An 18,542-nucleotide genomic window follows, 5' to 3' on the forward strand; every position below is an offset into this window, starting at 1 on the left:
CTAATGAATACTGTCTCCGTGATGCTTGCACAAGAAAGTGCTAGACGTAGGCTTTGGAGTCAGGGGGAAAAACAAAAATGTCTTGAATCTGAGCTCTGTTACTCATTATTTAACCTTGAACTAATTGCTTGTCTTTTCCAAGCTTCTTGTTTCAACTACAGAATCGAATGATAACTCACCCCATTCAAGGCTATTCCAGGCTCGGGTAAGATATGATATATAGAGCTTCTGACATACAGTAGGTGCATACTGTCTCTCATGAAAACAATCTACTGTGCTCCTCTGGAGCTTACAGGGCAAATGGTCCCCTTAAAATCAGTTATTATAGGTGTAAAAATACAAGGGAGGGAGAACTCAACAAATGCCACTAGATCAGTTGAATATCAATGTTAAACAGAAAGAATTTTTATACTTAACCTCTTCTGTACACCAGAATCAAAACAGATGGGTTGCAGATGTATGCGAAACAATAACAACCACCAGAGAACTCAGAAGAAAACACAGGGGAAATTTATGCATGATGTCAGAGTAGGGAAAGAGTTCTTTAAGTCACTTAAATAGAGGAAGAAGCTAATTTTCAATGAGAGAGTATATTTGCAATATCTCTAGCCAATGAAAGACTGGATCCATAATATATGCTGTGGTCAGACTGTGGTCCTCAAATTCAGAGGTTGAAATCCTAATCCCCAGGGTGATGGTGTTAGGATGTGTTGCCTTGGGGGGATCATTAGATCATAGGGTGGATTCCTCATCTCTTCTTGTCCTTGAGGATTTGGCTAAAGAATCCAAAATCCTTTGCCAAACACCAAATTTGTCAACGCCTCATTCTTGGATTTCTGAGCTTCCAGAACAGCAAGAAAAAAAAATCTATTGCTTATAAGACACCCAGCCTAAAGCCTTTGATTTTAGCCATTGAAACAGAATAAGACATTACATAAAGTTCTACAAATCAGTAAGAAAGTCATTAGCATAAAGAGAACATAAGCAAATGGTAGGAGCAGTCACATCATAATAAAAATGGATATTCAACAGGCCAATAAGCACATGAAACCCAACTTCATTCATCATCAGGACAATGCATAATAAAAGTGCAATGAGATATCGTTGCATCAGGATGGCTAAAACAAAATTAAAAGATAAAATAAAAATGATGGAAAATGCCAAATATTGGCCAAGATGTGGAGCAAACAGAACTCGATCATGCTACTTGGTTCAGCAATTTTGGAAAACTGCAAGTATCTACTAAGGCATCAAGGAAGTTGAGTATGTAGATTCTCTACGTCTCAGCAATTCCTCCTATAGTAGTACCCAGCACAATGTGTACCTAAGGCTGCCAAGAGACATGAGTTCAATTGAAGCAGTACTGGGAGAGTCTCCAAGCTGGACACTAGGGAAATGGCCATCAGCAGAATAGGGTCTACACACCCTACGGGGTACACTGGAGGAGGAGTGGGCCACAGCTCCTTGAGACAACACGGAGGGACAGCACTGAGGAATGAAGAGGCGAAAGAGCCAGTCACAAAGTGTCCATGCTGCATTTTTAAAAGGCAAAATTGACCTAGTGTGGATGCAGCAGTGAGCAGAGCCACTCCCGCAGAGAGAAGGTGATCACACCCTAGGCTAAGAGGACATGGAGAGCTTCAGTGCAGAGCCGGCCCCTTCCTTCCTTCTTCCCTCCATCGCTCTCTCGGTCCCTTTCTTCCTTCTTTCCTTTCTATTGGTAGAAAGCCCTGTTCCTTGATCCAGGTGCTGTTTGCACATGTGGATTCTGTTTGTACAATTCACCTTGCTATATGCACTGACTGTTTCTCTAACTATGCAATACTTCCATGAGACACTTAACTACACAAATCCTTTAAAACAATAAGAATAATGTTAAAGCAACAACACATGATATTTTTTTATACCACTTTCAAAGTTTCTAAAGTCCTTTTGTTTGTTGTCTAGCTCCAATGATCTTCTGTGTCTTGGGTTGGGTTAAAAGGATATCATGAATCACATTGTCATATGAAAAACTGAGGCTCAGACAGGAGAAGTGTGGTCCTGATGGTCACTAGTGAACTTGTCATGCCAGTACAAGTATGAGGTTGTTGGATGAATTGAGAGGACAGACGGAGGTGGGAGAAAGAGTCAGGAGGTGCCTCTGAAGTAGGGAAAAAAAGAACTCCCCACAAAAATTGTAAGAACTTAGTTCTATTTCTGATACAATCCCCTGAGCCGCCAGATTCTCTTCCAAATAGAAAGCTACTTCCAAGCCTCAGGAAAAGTAAAAAAAAAAAAAAAATACTAAAAAACAATAAAAGGAATTGGAGATGCTTATTTTCTTGCCTTAGGTTGTCAAAGTGAGTCAACTACTTGCTACAAATGCAGAATGACAGACATGGATGGAATGGATTCATCCCCACCAGTGCTGGCTTAAACAGACCTCATGTCGTGCTCCACCACCAGCCCTCAGCTCCCTGCCCCTCATGCACACTCCACCCCTTTGGGATACCACGGTGTTGGGCTTCACGGTTTTCTTTTATACACTATAAAGAGAAAAGAAATGCTGAAGATATTTTTAGCTTTAAAGTTTCACTGTCACATGGTCGGGGAGATATTTGTTGGCTCTGGTGACTGACAGCTGTCCTGGGATAGCCTGGATTTATTCGTGGATCTGTGCCACTACTGCCTCCTCCAAATCTCTCTCTCTCTTTCTTCCCCTCTCTCTCTCACACACACACACCAGTCAGGGTCTAACAAAGTAACCTCTGGGGGAAGTAGCCTTAGAGTGGTTTGTGGTAGTATAATATCAGCATCCCAAAGCTGAATGATGCTGAGGCAAGGCCTGGTCCATGCCACGGAAATTGAGTCTTGAGACATTAAGTGACCACCATGATGGGCACAGGAGTTGTACCCACAAGCCAGGCACCAAAATCTTAGCCTTAAGGATGGATCCTGAACCTTTCCAAGAATGAACACTGCTAATCCGTCTCTCAGCCTTCTCCAAAGGGACCTAAAAATTTTACCTGGGGACTCTGCACTGGGGAAAGGAAATAGTTCACTTTCGGAAGATTACTGCACGCTGACTCTGAACTGACACTAATTTCAGAAGATGCAAAATGTCACTGTAGTCTACTGGTCAGAATAAGGCTGGTGGTCACTGATAATGGAGTTTTAGCTCAGGCTCATCTCACGGCAGGCACAGTGGGTTTTTTATGTGGTACCCTGCCCCAGTTCTAGAATGAATATTTGGGATTATTCCATAATTGAAATACTTAGTAATTGAAAGTATATCTTCCTTTCCTCTTCCACTACCTACACTATACATATACCTGCCAAATAATAAAATGAAAGTAACTTATGGGAAATGGTCCCCCTATAACCATATTCCAAGAAAAACAGCCAACAACAATACAATGACACAAACAACAAAACATGCACCCGAGGAGCAGCATCCAGCAAGGGGTTTAAACTTTAAAATAAATCCACTAAAAAAAAAAAAAAAAAAAAAAATCTTGGTTGACAAAGTTTCTAAAGGGCAGCTTTGCATTACAAAACATTTCTTTACAAGATCTCTGAAAAGTGTGTTCTTCTCTGTACTAAAATGTGCCACCCTGGAAAAATAAACAAATTAAAACCTGCTTATATGTGTCAGATGCTTTGATATTTCTCCCACAGAGACAGGAAATCTATGTACCTTCTCCTTGAATCTGGACAAATTCTGTCATTGCTTTAACCAATACAATAAGTCAGCAGAAAGCCACCAGTTTATGGACAGAGACCTGAAGGGAGCAGCAGCTTCTACAGCCTGTCCTTGGAAAACGCCCTCTTGGAGCGCCGAGACTCCTTCTAGCAATATGGCCACCATGTTGGAGGACCAAGTGGAGACCCAGAGATGGAGAGCCTCCAGGGGCATCCAGCCTTCTGACCGCCTCTGTAAGGCACGGACATGTCAATAAAGCCTCCCTGGAGCCTCCATCCTAGCCCAGCTGCTAGCTGAACACCCGTGAGTGAGTAACTCCAGTCCACTACATGTGGAAGAGAATTGCCCAGCCAATCCCAGCAGGACCTTCTGACTCATAGATCATGAACATGTATAGCAATTGGTGTTTTAAGCCCCTCAATGCTGATCGATCTGTTATAGATCAATAGATATTCAGAACACTATGCACCTTGTGTCCCCAAAAGAACTCAGGATTTCTCTTTCCTGCTTTATAATGACCAAGCCATGCTCCGATTCTAGGGAGGATTTTTAAATGCCTTCTCCCTTCCCAGGATCCTGGGATCTAATCCCCAGAGCATGACATTATGACAAGATACCACTCCAGTGGTTGTGTAATTTTTATACAGTGCCATTGATCTAATGAGAGAATGGAGATTAGGGTGAACCTGATCTAATCAGATGAGTCTTTAAGAAGCTGAGAATGATCTCTGGTTGTTGACAGAAGTACTCAGAGATGTCTGAAGCATGAGAAGGGCAGGCTACTTCTTTATTCCTTTGAAGATGGAGAAGCCATATGCAATGACTGGAGAAGGACCTCTAGCATCACAGAATGAATTTTGGTCAACCAACAGCAAGGAAATTAAGCCAGTCCTACGACTTCAAAGCTGAATTCTACTAAATACCAGCAGAAGCTTGACACACATTCTTCTCTGCAGCATACAGGGAAGAGCCGAGCCTGGCCAACAACTTGATTTCAGCCTGTGAGCCATAAGCAGAAGGTCTGGCTATAACAGAGCCAGACTCCTTCCTACCCATGGGAACTTGGATAATCAACCTCTGTTGTTTTGAACTCTAAAAGTGTGGTGGTTTATTACACAACAATATAAAACTAATACAGTTACTCCGGGCAGTACATTTCTCCTCTCTGTTTTAATAACATGATGGTAATTGAGAAGATGATCTTTAAGGTTCCCTTCCATGTATGACACACGATTTCATAGTGTTTGGTCATCTCGCCTTCCAAAACTGATTGCTATTGTAAAGTGTGAGTGAGGACCAGTCCTCAGTGAGTTTTATTATGTCGGCTAGATTTCAAGCTCTCTTGTTTTGTTCTCCACCCTAACACTACCCCTTGTATAAAGCCTATAATGTCTGAAACTTAGTAGGTACTCACTACGTATCTACTGAATGAAGGAAGGAATTAATGAGTGAAGATTCAGTACAAATATTATTGTAAATATTCTGACAAGAGGACTATGTCTATGTAGGAAGTCATCAAAAAACGGAAGATTATTTCATAACCTCAAGCATATTATTAATTTCTGTGAGTCAGTTTTCTCATCTGTAAATAGGGAAACCAAACTCTGTTCTTGCTCTCCACGGGTTATAACAAGGATCAGATAAGATCTTCAGGGTAGAACTTGAAAATAACCTACATTTAAGATATTTGTATTGGGAATCCTTTACTTTTCAAGATTAGGAATGTCCCTAAGCCAAATAGGGTAAATTTATTTCCCAATTATGCCAGGAAATGGAGCACCTTCCTGCTGCTACTTTGGCAACTGCTGGTTAGCAGTCAAGCCACTTCTCAACAGGGAAGCTACCTGCAGGGACACAAAGCCATTAACAGCTGCTTAGGCAGAAGGTGTTGGAAGCTCCACTGGAAGAAGACTGTCTGGAGGACCGGGGATCTTTATCAACAGGAAGGGAAATTGCCAGTTGTGCATGACACCACACAGTCTGGATCCTTGCCTCTTCCCTTGGTGTCAATCACTTGCTTACAAGCCTGTGTTCTGAGGAATATAATCCCTTGAAAATTTTAAGAACTCCTGGCCAAGTAAGTTTGGAAATGTGCAAACTTGACCCCTTCTCTAGTTTACTTATTTTTTAATAAAACATTTTAACTCTGGGCTGGGGTTGTGGCTCAGTGGTAGAGCATGTGCCTAGCACGTGTGAGGCACTGGGTTTGATCCTCGGCACCACATAGGAATAAATTAAATAAAAGGTATTGTGCGTCCATCTACAACGAAAACTATTTGAAAAAAAATATTTTAACTTATTCAACAACAAGCACCACTTGGTTTCTCCTCTTCCCCTCATCTTGTAGGATTCACTTAGGGGAATTCAGTTTTATTTGATTTCTACCAAACATACATTAAGGTAAGAGTACATTTGTGTAGGGAGGGGAGCGCACATCTAATGTTTGTGTGGTCCCAAGATGAGCAACATCAGTATCACCTGGACATAAGACCCATCTCCCACCCACTGAATCAGAAGCTTTGGGCATGGGGACCAGCCATCTGGCAGTCATTGGGGTTCTACTGCAGCTTGATCAGTGGTGATGCTCATGTCAACACAGGGGAGGAACACTGAACCCCTTATATTCAGGGAGAAAAGTCCACCACTTCTCTAGTTCATCTTTCAAATGGCTGTTCCAGAGAATGCTTAAGAAACCAAAGCATCCCTTCTATTTCTCCTTTCCAATGGCTTCCTATCATCTAGATGATAAGATTAAGTCATCTAGATGCTCAATCTCTCTTTAAGGGCTAATATTATAATTAAGACATCCAGGTATTAAATCTCTCTGTCATTTCATCCCAACATCCCCAGTCTGGATTTACTCATAACAGAAAGAACAAATGACATGAAGCACTAATGTTTATTAACCATTTACAATATGCTGGGGTACATCAGATATATATCTTGGGAAATCTTCACCAGGACTGGGTGGAGAAGATACTGTCGTCATTCTCATTTTAAGGTCATTATCCTCATTTTAGAGATGAAGACACTAATCACACTATTCATCAGAACCACACTGGTTCCAGAGCCCATGCACTTAATTAATCGTCTGGCAGATAGTCTCCCTGACTTCTAGTTTCCCATTTCTGGATGAATTAATCCCATGTTCAATTCTTCATAAGTACATATTGTTTTCTTAAATAGAAAACCATCCTCTTCCCTGCAAGGTCAAAGCATCACCATTGCTCAACGACATCTCAAATGCTCCCTCACTTCAGTTCAGCTCACGCTGCATCCTTATGTGCCAGATCTGTTACCTGTCACCAGGATGCACTCACTGGTCAGCTCAAAACAAATACCAGAGTCTCCACCCTTATAGAATCTGTGGCTAAGTAAAAGAAGTCTGGGATGGAACACACCATTGTAAATTTGACAAAGTGTTAGGGTGAAAAAATGAAATGCAAGATGCAGTAAAGACACACAGTAGGGCATTAGCATCTGCTTCATGATATCAGCCCAAGCATTCTGCAGATACCAGGGGATAATCTGAAATTCAAAGGATGAATAAATTGTGTAATCCTGGCAAAGAGGGAGCAGATTCTCCAATCTCCATAACTAGAATGCGTTTCCTTCTCTTGTAGGATTTATCTTTATTGTTACTCAAAACCCTAGCATAATAGTACCTATTTTATAGGATTATTGTAGGGATTAAATGAGTTAATTCATGTAAGGCATTTAATACTGTATCTGGTGCATAATAAATGGTCAATATGTGTCCACAATTTTTATCTTTTCTTGCTGCATGACCTGGAGCAATTTGCCTCACTCACAGGGGCAGGTTCCCAAGAATAAGAGCTTCAGTCTTCAGCAGGACAAGCTCTTGTAACTGACCTTTATGTGACTGATTGCCAGGAAACTGACAATCCCCCTTCCATCAGATAAATATGGCATCATTGCCCATGAAGCACTGAGTGCTCTTGGCTGCTGTGCTCTTTGGATCCCACACATTTCCATTCCTACCAATTACAGACAAACTTACTAAATTTTTCTTTGTGCCTGAACCTGTTTATGTCAGTTGTATTGGAACAGAGTCCCTTTAAAATTAAAAGAAACTTTTTTTTTTTACAAATTCATATTTTAAAACTATCTGAGAACTATTTTTTGGTGTCTAGAGTTTCCTCTTCTGAGAATGGAGGGTAGGGGCTGCCCCCTGCCTCAAGAAGACCCCAGAGAAACAGAGACCTTGATGTGTTTCTGAGGGGCTCGGTCCAGCTGAATCTGTGTATATATATTTCCTGTCTTTTGTCCCACTATACCCTGTCTGCTCTTATAAAGGACATTCATGCTCCTGAGTCCCCTGCAGATGAAGAGGTGAGACAAAAGAGGTCTCCTCTATCTTCCTCAAGGCTGGTTTTCAATAACCTATTTTCTTTACCAACCTCTGTCTGGTGATTTTAGTGGAAGTGATCAGTGGAACTTCATTTCCTGGTAACAGTATCTGCTATAAGTATATCATGAAATTAAGAGTAGAATAAATCAGTGATGCGTGAGCTGCTCTTCTAGGTGAAAACTCATTTGAATTCTGTTGGAAAATTCTATAAAGATCAGTAACTAACAAAAATGGTCATCAATTTAAATAAAAGTAACTGAGAAAGATTGGGAGAGATTATAAAAATCTAGAAATATTGAAATTGTTTCTAAAGGGTCCAAACTGTTGCTTTACTTTGTATAAGCCAAAGTGGGAAATATTATATGACTATGAGTGTAAGTTTATACAAGAAAGTCGGTAGAATGCAATCAGAATACACCAACACTTCCAAAAGAGTTTTTAGTTCTACTTTCAAAATATCGCTAAGGAATTCACACTTATACAATGTAAGTTAAAACAAAATGGTTTATTTATGTGTAGCACGTATGGCTGATATATATATATCCCTCCTTCAATTTCAGTTTTTCTACTCACTGACAAACTTTGGGTCTCCAAGTTTGTCTGAGAAGAAGCCTTGTTCTTTGAATTTTGACTATGTGCTAAAGGCGGCATATGTGGAGGCATATGTGATATAAGTACTATTACTGACTCTCCTAGGTTAGGTACTCCCATCAACTCCATCATACCAACTAGGAACTGAAGTTTAGATATCTTCATACTGGGCCTGGTTGACATGGACATGGAATTGGTAGTCACACACCTGCCCTGTCAGACTTAAGAGTTGTAAGAATCAAAGTTCTACTGAAGTTCTACTATACAGTTTAATTTTGGTAAGATCATGCATTGTCTCATACAACAAAAACATCTACTTTTTTTCTTTTTTTTTTTTTTGGAAGCGGAAACAGTATCATCATCAAATCCCCAGAGCCTACTACTGTGCTGGATTAAGACCACCAACTCCATAGGGTAGCTGTTCTTATCCTGCCCAAGAAGATGTGGAAACAGAGTGTTCTGGTAGGTTTAAAGGCTTGTTACACACCTAATAAGTGGCAAGGCCAGAACAGTCAGTCTGATGAGTCGAAACTGACTTGGGTGCAGTAAAGTGTAAGAAGCCACATCATTTTGTCCCACTACAAGAAAATATGAAGATTCAATCCGGAGGCAACCTGTATACAGTTCAGAAAGAAGAATGGAAACCATTGTGGAGATGGAGGGTCATCTGATTAGTGCTAATGATTATCCTGGTAGCCAGAATCTTTGTATAGAAACCAATTAAGCACTGGATGGATGGGGGAATATGTCAACAGCTGACATGGGTTCAGAAGTTATGGCCCCAAGATTGGAGCCTGAAGTTGATGCCTCCAAGAAATTTCCATCCCGACAATACATAATTACATTGTGCTGGGCTGCAGCCTGGACCACCAGGTCAAGGCCGTGTGAATTTGAGAAGTAAAAATAAACCAAAGACCAAGAGTCATTGGAAAAGGCAAATAATTATACTGACTGCCATTGATTTAATCTTCCATGAATCTGCTTTGCCTCGACATACTATAATCTCTTAAAAAATCAGTAGAATTCAAGAAAGAAGCTTCAAATCACATCGACACTAAACAAACCTAGTATGAATTTTGCTTCAATTTACTGAAATGAATGAGCTCTAAGAAGTGTTTGTTTTGATCCTGTTTTAAAATTTTCTATTTCCCAATGAGGAACATTTCCCAACATAATAGGATTCACAAGAGATACTAGTGGGATTTGGACCTGGATCAGCTGAAATCTCCATTTATGGTTTCCATTTTACGAATTGCCTGAACTGTTAGTCTGATGACCTGAATTTCAGTCATGGTCTTCTCAAAAATTCCCCAGTGAACTTGGACAAGTCATTTCACTCCCTTGTTCTTAGTTTTTTCCATTGGTGAATGAAGAAGACAATTTAAACATATTCAACATATGTAAAAAAATCCCCAGATTATGTATATGCTTATTATTTATAGGCTTATAGACTCAATTTTCAACATGACTTTGGGGACACAATCTCAATACAAAATAATCTATTTCTCCATCCCTTACACAAAGTTTTCTGTGTGCTGGGTACCTCATGGGAGAGACAGACACTGATAAACAAAGGTATAATGGTAAACTGAGATTTGCAATGCAGTTGGGGACTTGGAATGCCAAGAAAGCATATGAACGAGGTCCTGAGAAAGCCCTTCAACGGAGTGAAACTGTTACTGAGAAAGGAACATTGGAGGTGAGATCTAAAGGAAGGGTAGAAGCTACTACTTCAAGGGAAAGAGAAAGTAATAGAAGGAGGAAGTCATATCCCAGGAGCAGCCTGCATAGTGGCCTTGGGGTGGGTGCGGGCAGCGTACATTTGGTGAAGAGAAAGCCCAGTGTGGGGCTCTAGATGACCAGACAAGAACAGGTGTGAAACATGATGTAAGAGGTGCAGGTAGGCAGGTAACGGCAGATCTGTAGGTCACCTTAAAATTCTGCTTTTTTCTACTAAAAGCAAATGAGCAGTCACCAAAAAGTTTAAAGCAAGGACAGGACATGATTGGATTTGCTTGTTAAGTAATAATTCTGAGACCCTCTTGGAACATAAATTGGGAAGTGATCAGAGTAGATTCTGGGAGACTTACTTAAGAGGCTGTTGTAATTTCAGGCAAAAGAAGATCTTAGTTTGAACTCTAAGCAACTCATTAAAATTGACTAATTAGCATCTTCTGAAAGCAACGCTGCTCAAAATTTCAATTACTGACCTTCTCCCAATATTTCTCAATTGAACTATTATTCTCTCCTTCTCTGTGAGTGCTATTTCTCCTAGCGTTGGAAAGGACCTCTGAGATAATTAAGCTCCATTGTCTTCAAATTGTTTTAGGAAAAAAAATCACTTTATTTTCCCAAATGAGTTTTAATTCAGAATTCCCATAGAGAAAACAGCTGAAGAGCTGTTCTATTTAAAAGAGAGCAACAATGGTTCACCATCAACTATACGCCACCCTTGCAGGGGTGACTTGAATTCAGGTCCCTTGCTTCCCAAACAATGCCCTTTTCAACACATCCAGAGGCTAGACAATGATGTTTTGAGGGCAAAATCACGGTTGGCTTGTATCTTTAAATGCCTTTGAGCAACTGGCTCAGGGCTGGGAGACCAGGTGGTCAGTAGACATTTGTGGTATTGCACCAAAGCCAGTGGAATTCAGCATTTCCCAACATTATTTTGTGCCTCTTTTCTTTCTCCCTTTCTACCTTCTTTCTTTTCTCCTTTTTCTCCCTCCCTCTTTTCTTCTTCCCCTCTTCATCCTTCCATCCTTCCTCCTTCCCTTCCTCTCCCTTTTGTAATAAGAGGTGATTTCTGAGATCAGGATGCAATTTTCAGTCTTGGTACTGGCCACCTGAACACCTTGGATCATCGAACCTCAGGACAGGTAGAATAGGGTAGAAGGAACAGGAATTCATCCTTCCTAAGTTTGACTTCTACCTCCTGCCTGATGCATAATCTTTAGCAAGTCATTTAAATCTCTGTGCTTTAATTTCCTCATTCATAAAGTGGGATGAATCAGTTCTACCTCACAGAATTGTTCCAATGGTTAGATGAAGTGAAACTCAGGATAGTGCCTGGTGCACGGTGAATGCTTTGGAAGTGTTAATTATTAAATGTTCTCTTGGACCTGAATTTATCCTCATTCTTCTCCCTATGGGTATGGTTTCAAGTTCACCTTGCTTGCATAGTCCCCTTCTGTACAGCACTTAGATTTCACAAGGCTACTCACATCTATGGTTAGCCCAAAAGTGGCCCTCTGAGGCAGCAGGCAGAAATGACTATGTCTATTATACAACTGAGAAAAACAAGGCTACAAAGTCTCAGTGTCCAGTCATGGCAGTGAGAAAACCCAAAGTCTATCTCTTCTCATTCTCTCTTTTTAACTCTATACAACTCAAGGATTTCCTGGTGGTGAGACAATACACAGAAACTTCCTCATGGGTCCTCATCTTCCCTTGACATGTCCAACAACAGTACTATGCCCTGACATGAGGGCCACCTCCCCTGTAAGATAACAGAAGTCCATCATGGTGTCTCCAGAAACTCAAGTGAAATCTCACACAAGATGGGAACCCCATAAAAATTCGGTTGAGTGTTTAATCTCCCATCAGCAGGGTTAGTCTGGAATTAGTTTTATTACTTTCATCTCAGCAAGCACTGGGCCTTGTGTGGGAGAAGTCTCACTTATCACAGTGCATCCAAACCCTTTCCCATAGTAAATGCTCAGGAATTATGTGTTCAGTTGGCCTGCAATGAGCCAGGCCTATTCTTGTGGCCTCCAGGAAATGTGTCCACTTGGGAATCTGCTTGGATCAAACGTGATTCAAGGCTTTGCAATTGCAGGTGAGTCAGGCTCATCCCAGACCTGTTTCCTGAATCTCAGCACATCACACTCCTTCAATCCTAGTCTACACCTGCCCAGCCTTGGTGAGCTTGCCCTGCCTTTGGCCACACCAGAGGCCCTAATCGCAGCACAGAACCTCTCTTTGCAGCTGCACACTGTTTAGAAAACAGGAGCTCTTGCTTCTCTGCACAGGGATCTTGACAAGGAGCCCACTGGCAAAATCAGTAAGATCAGTCTGATCCTGTGTGACCCTAGATAAGCTAATGACATCTCTGCCTATCAGTTCCTTCTTCTATAAAATGGGTCCAAGAGCATCTAGTTCATGGTGATAGAGTGAGGATCAGATGAAAAAAACATATATGCCATGATCCTGAACAGTCAGTCCCTGTGATCAGAAATTTATATGCAAATGTCAGTGTGTGGATAAGAAACAGTGAGGAGTAGCTATCATGTACTGAGTGTTTCCACGTGGCAGCCACCATTGGGAGCACTTGATGTTGGTGTGGATATTTAATCCTCAATACAACCCTATGACATGGGCACGATTATCAGCCCCATTTTACAGATGAGGAAATGGGGACCCAAGGATTGTTAGTGACTTCTCCCAGAATAACCATGTCAGCGGACAGAGCTGGGCTATGAAATCTGCCAGTCCCACTCCAAAATCTTTACACCCAGCCAGATCAATTACCTGTAAAGACAGTTGCTATTAGCATTGGTTTGTGATAGTATTATTTATCTTAGTTGCCCTCTATCTGGTATAGTCATCTCCATATCCAATGTACTCAGTTTCTCCTATAGTACTTAATCTCAAAAAAGAAAAGAAAAAGAAAAAAAAAAAAAGAACTCCCCAGCCCCAGCTCCTGCAATGAATTGCATCTCCCAGCATTCAGATATTCCACCTGGGCTAGGCTTTTGGCCAACCATATATGGTGGAAAAAATAGCAAAAGCACCTCATTAATAGGGCTATCATCTACAGTAAGAGAAAGGACTTGTTTAATTCATGTAAAATGCTTGGCATTCAGAACATATATACTAAGATTCACCTTCCCCTCTTCCTTTCTCTCTCTCTTTCTTCTTCCCTTTTCACTGTGTCAGGTACTTTACTAGGATCTTTAATTTTTAAAATCTTAATCCTCATACTAAACCTGAAGGCAAGTCATTATCCGGTTTAGCAAACGAGGTACAGGCACTTACATAAAGCCCTATGGCTGGTAAGTGACAGGATGCAGGCAGGATTTCTACCCATCAATGTGCAGCTCATGCCCTCCACTCCTTCCTGCTCCCATCCTGCTGCAAATGCCACCCCTCTGTGAGACAAGTAAAAATCTCCTTGGCACCTGTTGCAGTAATGGCACCCGCTCAGAGCACTCTGTCTCCTACAGAGTTCAACAAGCAGACAAATTGGAGCTGAGCAATCAGTTCATTTGCAAATACAAACTCGCTCAGCTAGAGGTGGTCCAAGGTTCCCAGAGTTAGCACCTCTGTCTGACACTGCTCCATGGCAGATAGGTGCCCTGTCGTGTGAGAAATGCTCATTAGAGCCTCAGATTCAGATGTCAGGAAGCAGCCCACAGCCAGGCCAAGGAAGCTCAGCTGTCCTGGGAAGCCTTCAGAGCCCAGTTTCCATGTGTTCCCACTCCCGTAGCAGCAACATTCAGTGCTCTTTAAATGAATATAATTGAGTGACTTTCCTGTGGTGGCATTCTAGGCCTGCTTTCCAGGTGAATGCAGGGAGGATGTGAGGACTGGGGCATGCTCTCTCCTCTTAGGAGAATGAGGGCATCACTGAGAGAGTTCTTTCTTTAAAGTTCCCAGAGGTCACAGCACATTTCTAGCTATTCACAACTTGCACAGGAGGAGAAGAGACTTATTCACAAAAGTGGGCACCTTGCTCAGAAGAGCAAAGTGACTTGTCAAGGGTCACACAGCTTACTCATGGTAGAGCATAATCTCAAAATGGGGCTCCATGATTCTGCCTGGGTGTTTTTCCCGGTACCCCATTCTGTCCCCTCTAATGCCGTCCAGGTATCTCCTTCAGGAATCTTCCAGAGTCTTCTCCATAGCTGGCATGCTCAGTGATGCCAAGCTCTGGAGATTCTTCTTGTTCACTAACATAAGTGCCTGCTCAGTGCCTTTGGACTTAGACCCTGCATTCCCTTCTCTGAGAGGACAATTAACAAAAGACAGATGCACCTGTTTGAAGCCTGTAATAGCTCAATGTGACTCTCCTCTACAAGATTTGCATCCAGCATGATCAGTCCTTAGGATGCACAGTTTCTTGACCTAAGGATTCAACCCCAATCTACCCTTTAGGGTGTTATGGACTGAATTACCACCCCTCCCCAGTTCCAATGTTGAACTCCCAGTAATTCAAAACATGACCGCATTTGGAGACAGAGTTTTTAAAGTAGTAAATGAAGTTAAAAGGGTTGAGTCCTAATCCAATATGACTAGTGTCCTTTTAGGGAGTTAGGACCCAGATGTATTCAGCGGGAAGACCATGAAAACCCAGGAAGAAGACTGACATCCGCAAGCCAAAGAGAAAGGCCTCAGAAGAAATCAACTTGCCGATACCTTGCTCTCAGACTTCTGGCTGTCAAAATTGTGATAAGAAATTTCTGCTCTTTAAGCCACCCAGTCTATGCTGTAGAGTTATGTTAGCTCATATGAACTGAAACATAGATGACCGACAAAACCCTTCACACACCCCACCATGTTCATTTCTGGGTCCCCACAGTGCCTCATGCTGCTCATGTGGCAGATGACTGATGGATCTAAGAGAAGGCTGCTTCAGAAACATATTCATGGTGGCAGTGATGGCATCTACTGCATGTGACAAGGAAGCCATTTTGCAAGTGTTAGTCCCAGGTCCCAGGTCCAGCAGCACTCTAATAAGTAAGAGACTGGCAGACAAAATCTACTTGATTCACAAAATAATTACTGCAAATGAGGTACAAAGCCAATGGGCTCACAGTTGGATGGATTGAAGAAATCAGAAATGAGTTCATTCAAGGGCATAGAGAGTCCATTTCATAAAGGGGAAAAGAGAGAGAAATACACCAAGAAAAGTGGTTTTACGTAAATGGGAGCTTAGAAGAAGAAGCCTTCTGTATGGTCTGATGCAATTGTAAAAGACTTCATGGGGGATGAAAGAAACTAGGTGCATGGACAGGATGGTTAGGTTGGAGGGTCTACCTAAAAGAACCCAGAAGGGGTTAAATCCTGAGTGCCAGCAGAGCAGGTGTTGAGGGGATAAGATGTAGGTGGCATCCTGTCTCTTCCCTTCACATGAGGTTTACTAAACTCATCATCACTGTCGTTTGAAGCTAGCTACTTCTTTGTTCTGGAGAACTCCCTGTACAACTGCACCCACTCCCTGTTATAGAAATCAAGCATGTCTTCAGGCATGTCCAAATGTCCCCAGGGGACAAAATCACTCTTATTTGAGAGCCACCAATTTACACTGTAGCTTTGGAACAATTATTTGTTCTCTTCTAGTTTTGAACTTCAGTTTCCTGGACTGTACAAGAGGGCATCAAATTTATATAACACACACACACACACACACACACACACACACACACACAATTATGGCTGCCAGAGCCTGAAAAGTGAGTTTGACTTGGCTCATTTCTTTTAACCAGTGGATTTCTTTTTAAAATAAATCGAAAGCAAAACTCTCAGCTCTGAAATGAACAGAAGCAGAGCTGTTCCAGATGAATTAGGGTGGTAAACCACCAACCCTAACTACTTGCTGTCCTGCAATGTCCTCATAGAAACCCTGGAGTCACCACTACCAACAATTCCCAGCAGCAAGCCCAAAATTCCCTAGAATAATGGTCTGAAGGACCCAGATTTTCATCCTGATTCCTTTCCTGTTTGTGCCTGAGAGGACAGGAAGCCCTGACTCTGGGAAGGCATGCACCCTGTCCGTCTCTATTTCCCACCATCCATCAGAAAAAGCGGGTCCATTCAGGGCAGGCTGGGCCTCTGAGAGTCAAGTGGGGCAGTGAGACTCGTAAGGAGGCACGTGCTGTCAGGTGAGGGCCCACTCATGGACCTGGCCAGTGAGGGCCGTCTTAAATGATTGGCTATAAGTGCCCCATCCATCTCATTTCACTCCAGGCTCTGGTCAAAAGCCCTCAAAAGTTGAGTTGACTGACTCGTCAGCTAACCCAATACATTTACCATTAAGATGGGGATGTTAAAGTCTACTTTGCCAAGTAATTTTAAAGTTAAGTAGATACTACATTTTAAGCCACCAGAAGAAGGCCACATAGCGGTTAGGGCTAGTGTTACTTCTCTTCCTCAGTCAGACAGATCAGAAAGAAACCCAAGGCTGGAAGCTCATGGTGCAATTTCCTTTGGAAGCTCTGGGGGACTGATTCTAAGACTGCCATGGATAGCAAAATCTGTGGATGCTCAAATGCCTTATGTAAAAGGGAGTGATGTTTGCATATAACCTATGCATATCTTCCTGAATACTTTCAGTCATCTCTGGATTACTTGTAATTCATAATACAATGTAAATGCTATGTAAATCGCCATGGTACTGTATTGTTTAGGGACTAATGACAAGAGCAGAAGTCTTAACATTGCTCAGTGGTACAGATGCAATTCCCGCCCCCGCCCCCAAATATTTTCAATTCAGGTTTAGTAGAATTTGTGGATGCAGAACAGGTTGATACAGAGAGAGTTCATTGTATGTTCAGGAACCCAGGTGAAATCCAATGTGGCCAGAGCCAGTAGGTGAGAAGCCAGAGGCAGTCACAAGGCATTGCTGATCTGAACAGTACGGGGCCTTGCTTACCACCCCAGATGCACCATCTCCATTGCATTTCCCTCTGTAATAAGTGGACATGATCTAAGAAACACCAGGTGACCGACTGGTGCCTGCAGAGCCGAGGTGGTGGCAGCACATACCTCTCTCTAGGCAGCTGGTGGTTGGGGTTGTGGCGGCAGCGTACACTGAGACCGAAGAGCTTGCGGGCAGTGCGTTGGATCTTTTGCCTCTGAGCCTCCGTGGCACTCTGCAGGAGCTTGTAGCGGTTCTGCAGGTCCCAGTCGTTGCCCCAGTGCTGGTGGATACTACCGATGGTCAGGAAGTGGTTGCTGGGGAGACGCTTCATAAATGACTTAAATTCATCTAGCAGGAGACAAAGGTCAAGAGAGAAAGGCTAAGCTGACAGCACCCATCAGAAGCTCTCACACTTAGCCCTGCCTCTTAATGCAGAAGGCTTGCAAATAAAACCAACTTGTCCAAGGCCCACGGAGCACTGCACAACCCTGCTCTCCTGTGAGGCAGGCAAAAGCCGCTGTGCGTTTTTAATGACATGCATCCTCACACAGCATCCTTGTTTAAGACAGGGTTTCCCAGACTTCTGCATTGGAACGCCAACTTTAGGAAAATATTCACATCTCATTTGCACTTATATGCAGCCTTTTCTTTGAATCAAATCACCATAGTTAAAAATTTAAAAATTAAAATTTAACTTAAAAATTAAAAATTGAAGCAACACTTTCTTAATGCAATTCTACGTTGAAAATCACTATTGCATGCCTACAGCAGAATGGTAGCTATAAAAATAAATTTGAAGAAAACAGTATGAATAAACTCTAGTCAGACACTGTTGCCTGCTAAGTGATCAAACCCTCATGCCTTTTTTCACTTTGAAACAGAGAAAATTAGCACGTGTGAGAAAGGTGTTAAAGGCATATTAGCACCAAACGGAAACTTTCTCTTTTGATGTAATCTGAAGGTTTGACAGAGACCTGAAATGGATGATCCTCCCCATTCCGGTACCCAAGTGTTAAGTGCAGTTGTATTGATCATCTCAGGCTTTGGGAAACCCCAGTTTAAGAGATGGTGACAACTGATGGTGGTGGCCCACGCCTGTAATCCTGGTGCTCCATTGACTGAGGCAGGAGGATTGCAAGTTCAAAGCCAGCCTCAGCAACTTAACAAGACAGTGACTCAAAATAAAAAATAAGAAAGGATGGGGATATGGTTCAGTGGTTAAGGGCCCCAGGATTAAATCCTTGTTACAATAA

The 18,542-nt window shown here is 42.1% G+C and overlaps 1 protein-coding gene across 1 annotated transcript in view; it reads right to left on the reverse strand.

Moving 5' to 3' along the window:
- Nucleotides 1-18,542, reverse strand: part of Brinp1 (BMP/retinoic acid inducible neural specific 1) — a 119,834-nt gene that overhangs the window by 7,644 nt on the left and 93,648 nt on the right. The window contains exon 6 of the mRNA XM_026408649.2: nucleotides 17,415-17,637. Coding sequence (XP_026264434.1) covers nucleotides 17,415-17,637 — 223 coding nt within the window. The remainder of the gene's footprint in view (nucleotides 1-17,414; nucleotides 17,638-18,542) is intronic.

Source organism: Urocitellus parryii, chromosome 4 (genome assembly GCF_045843805.1).
Source record: "Urocitellus parryii isolate mUroPar1 chromosome 4, mUroPar1.hap1, whole genome shotgun sequence".
Classification (NCBI taxonomy): domain Eukaryota; kingdom Metazoa; phylum Chordata; class Mammalia; order Rodentia; family Sciuridae; genus Urocitellus; species Urocitellus parryii.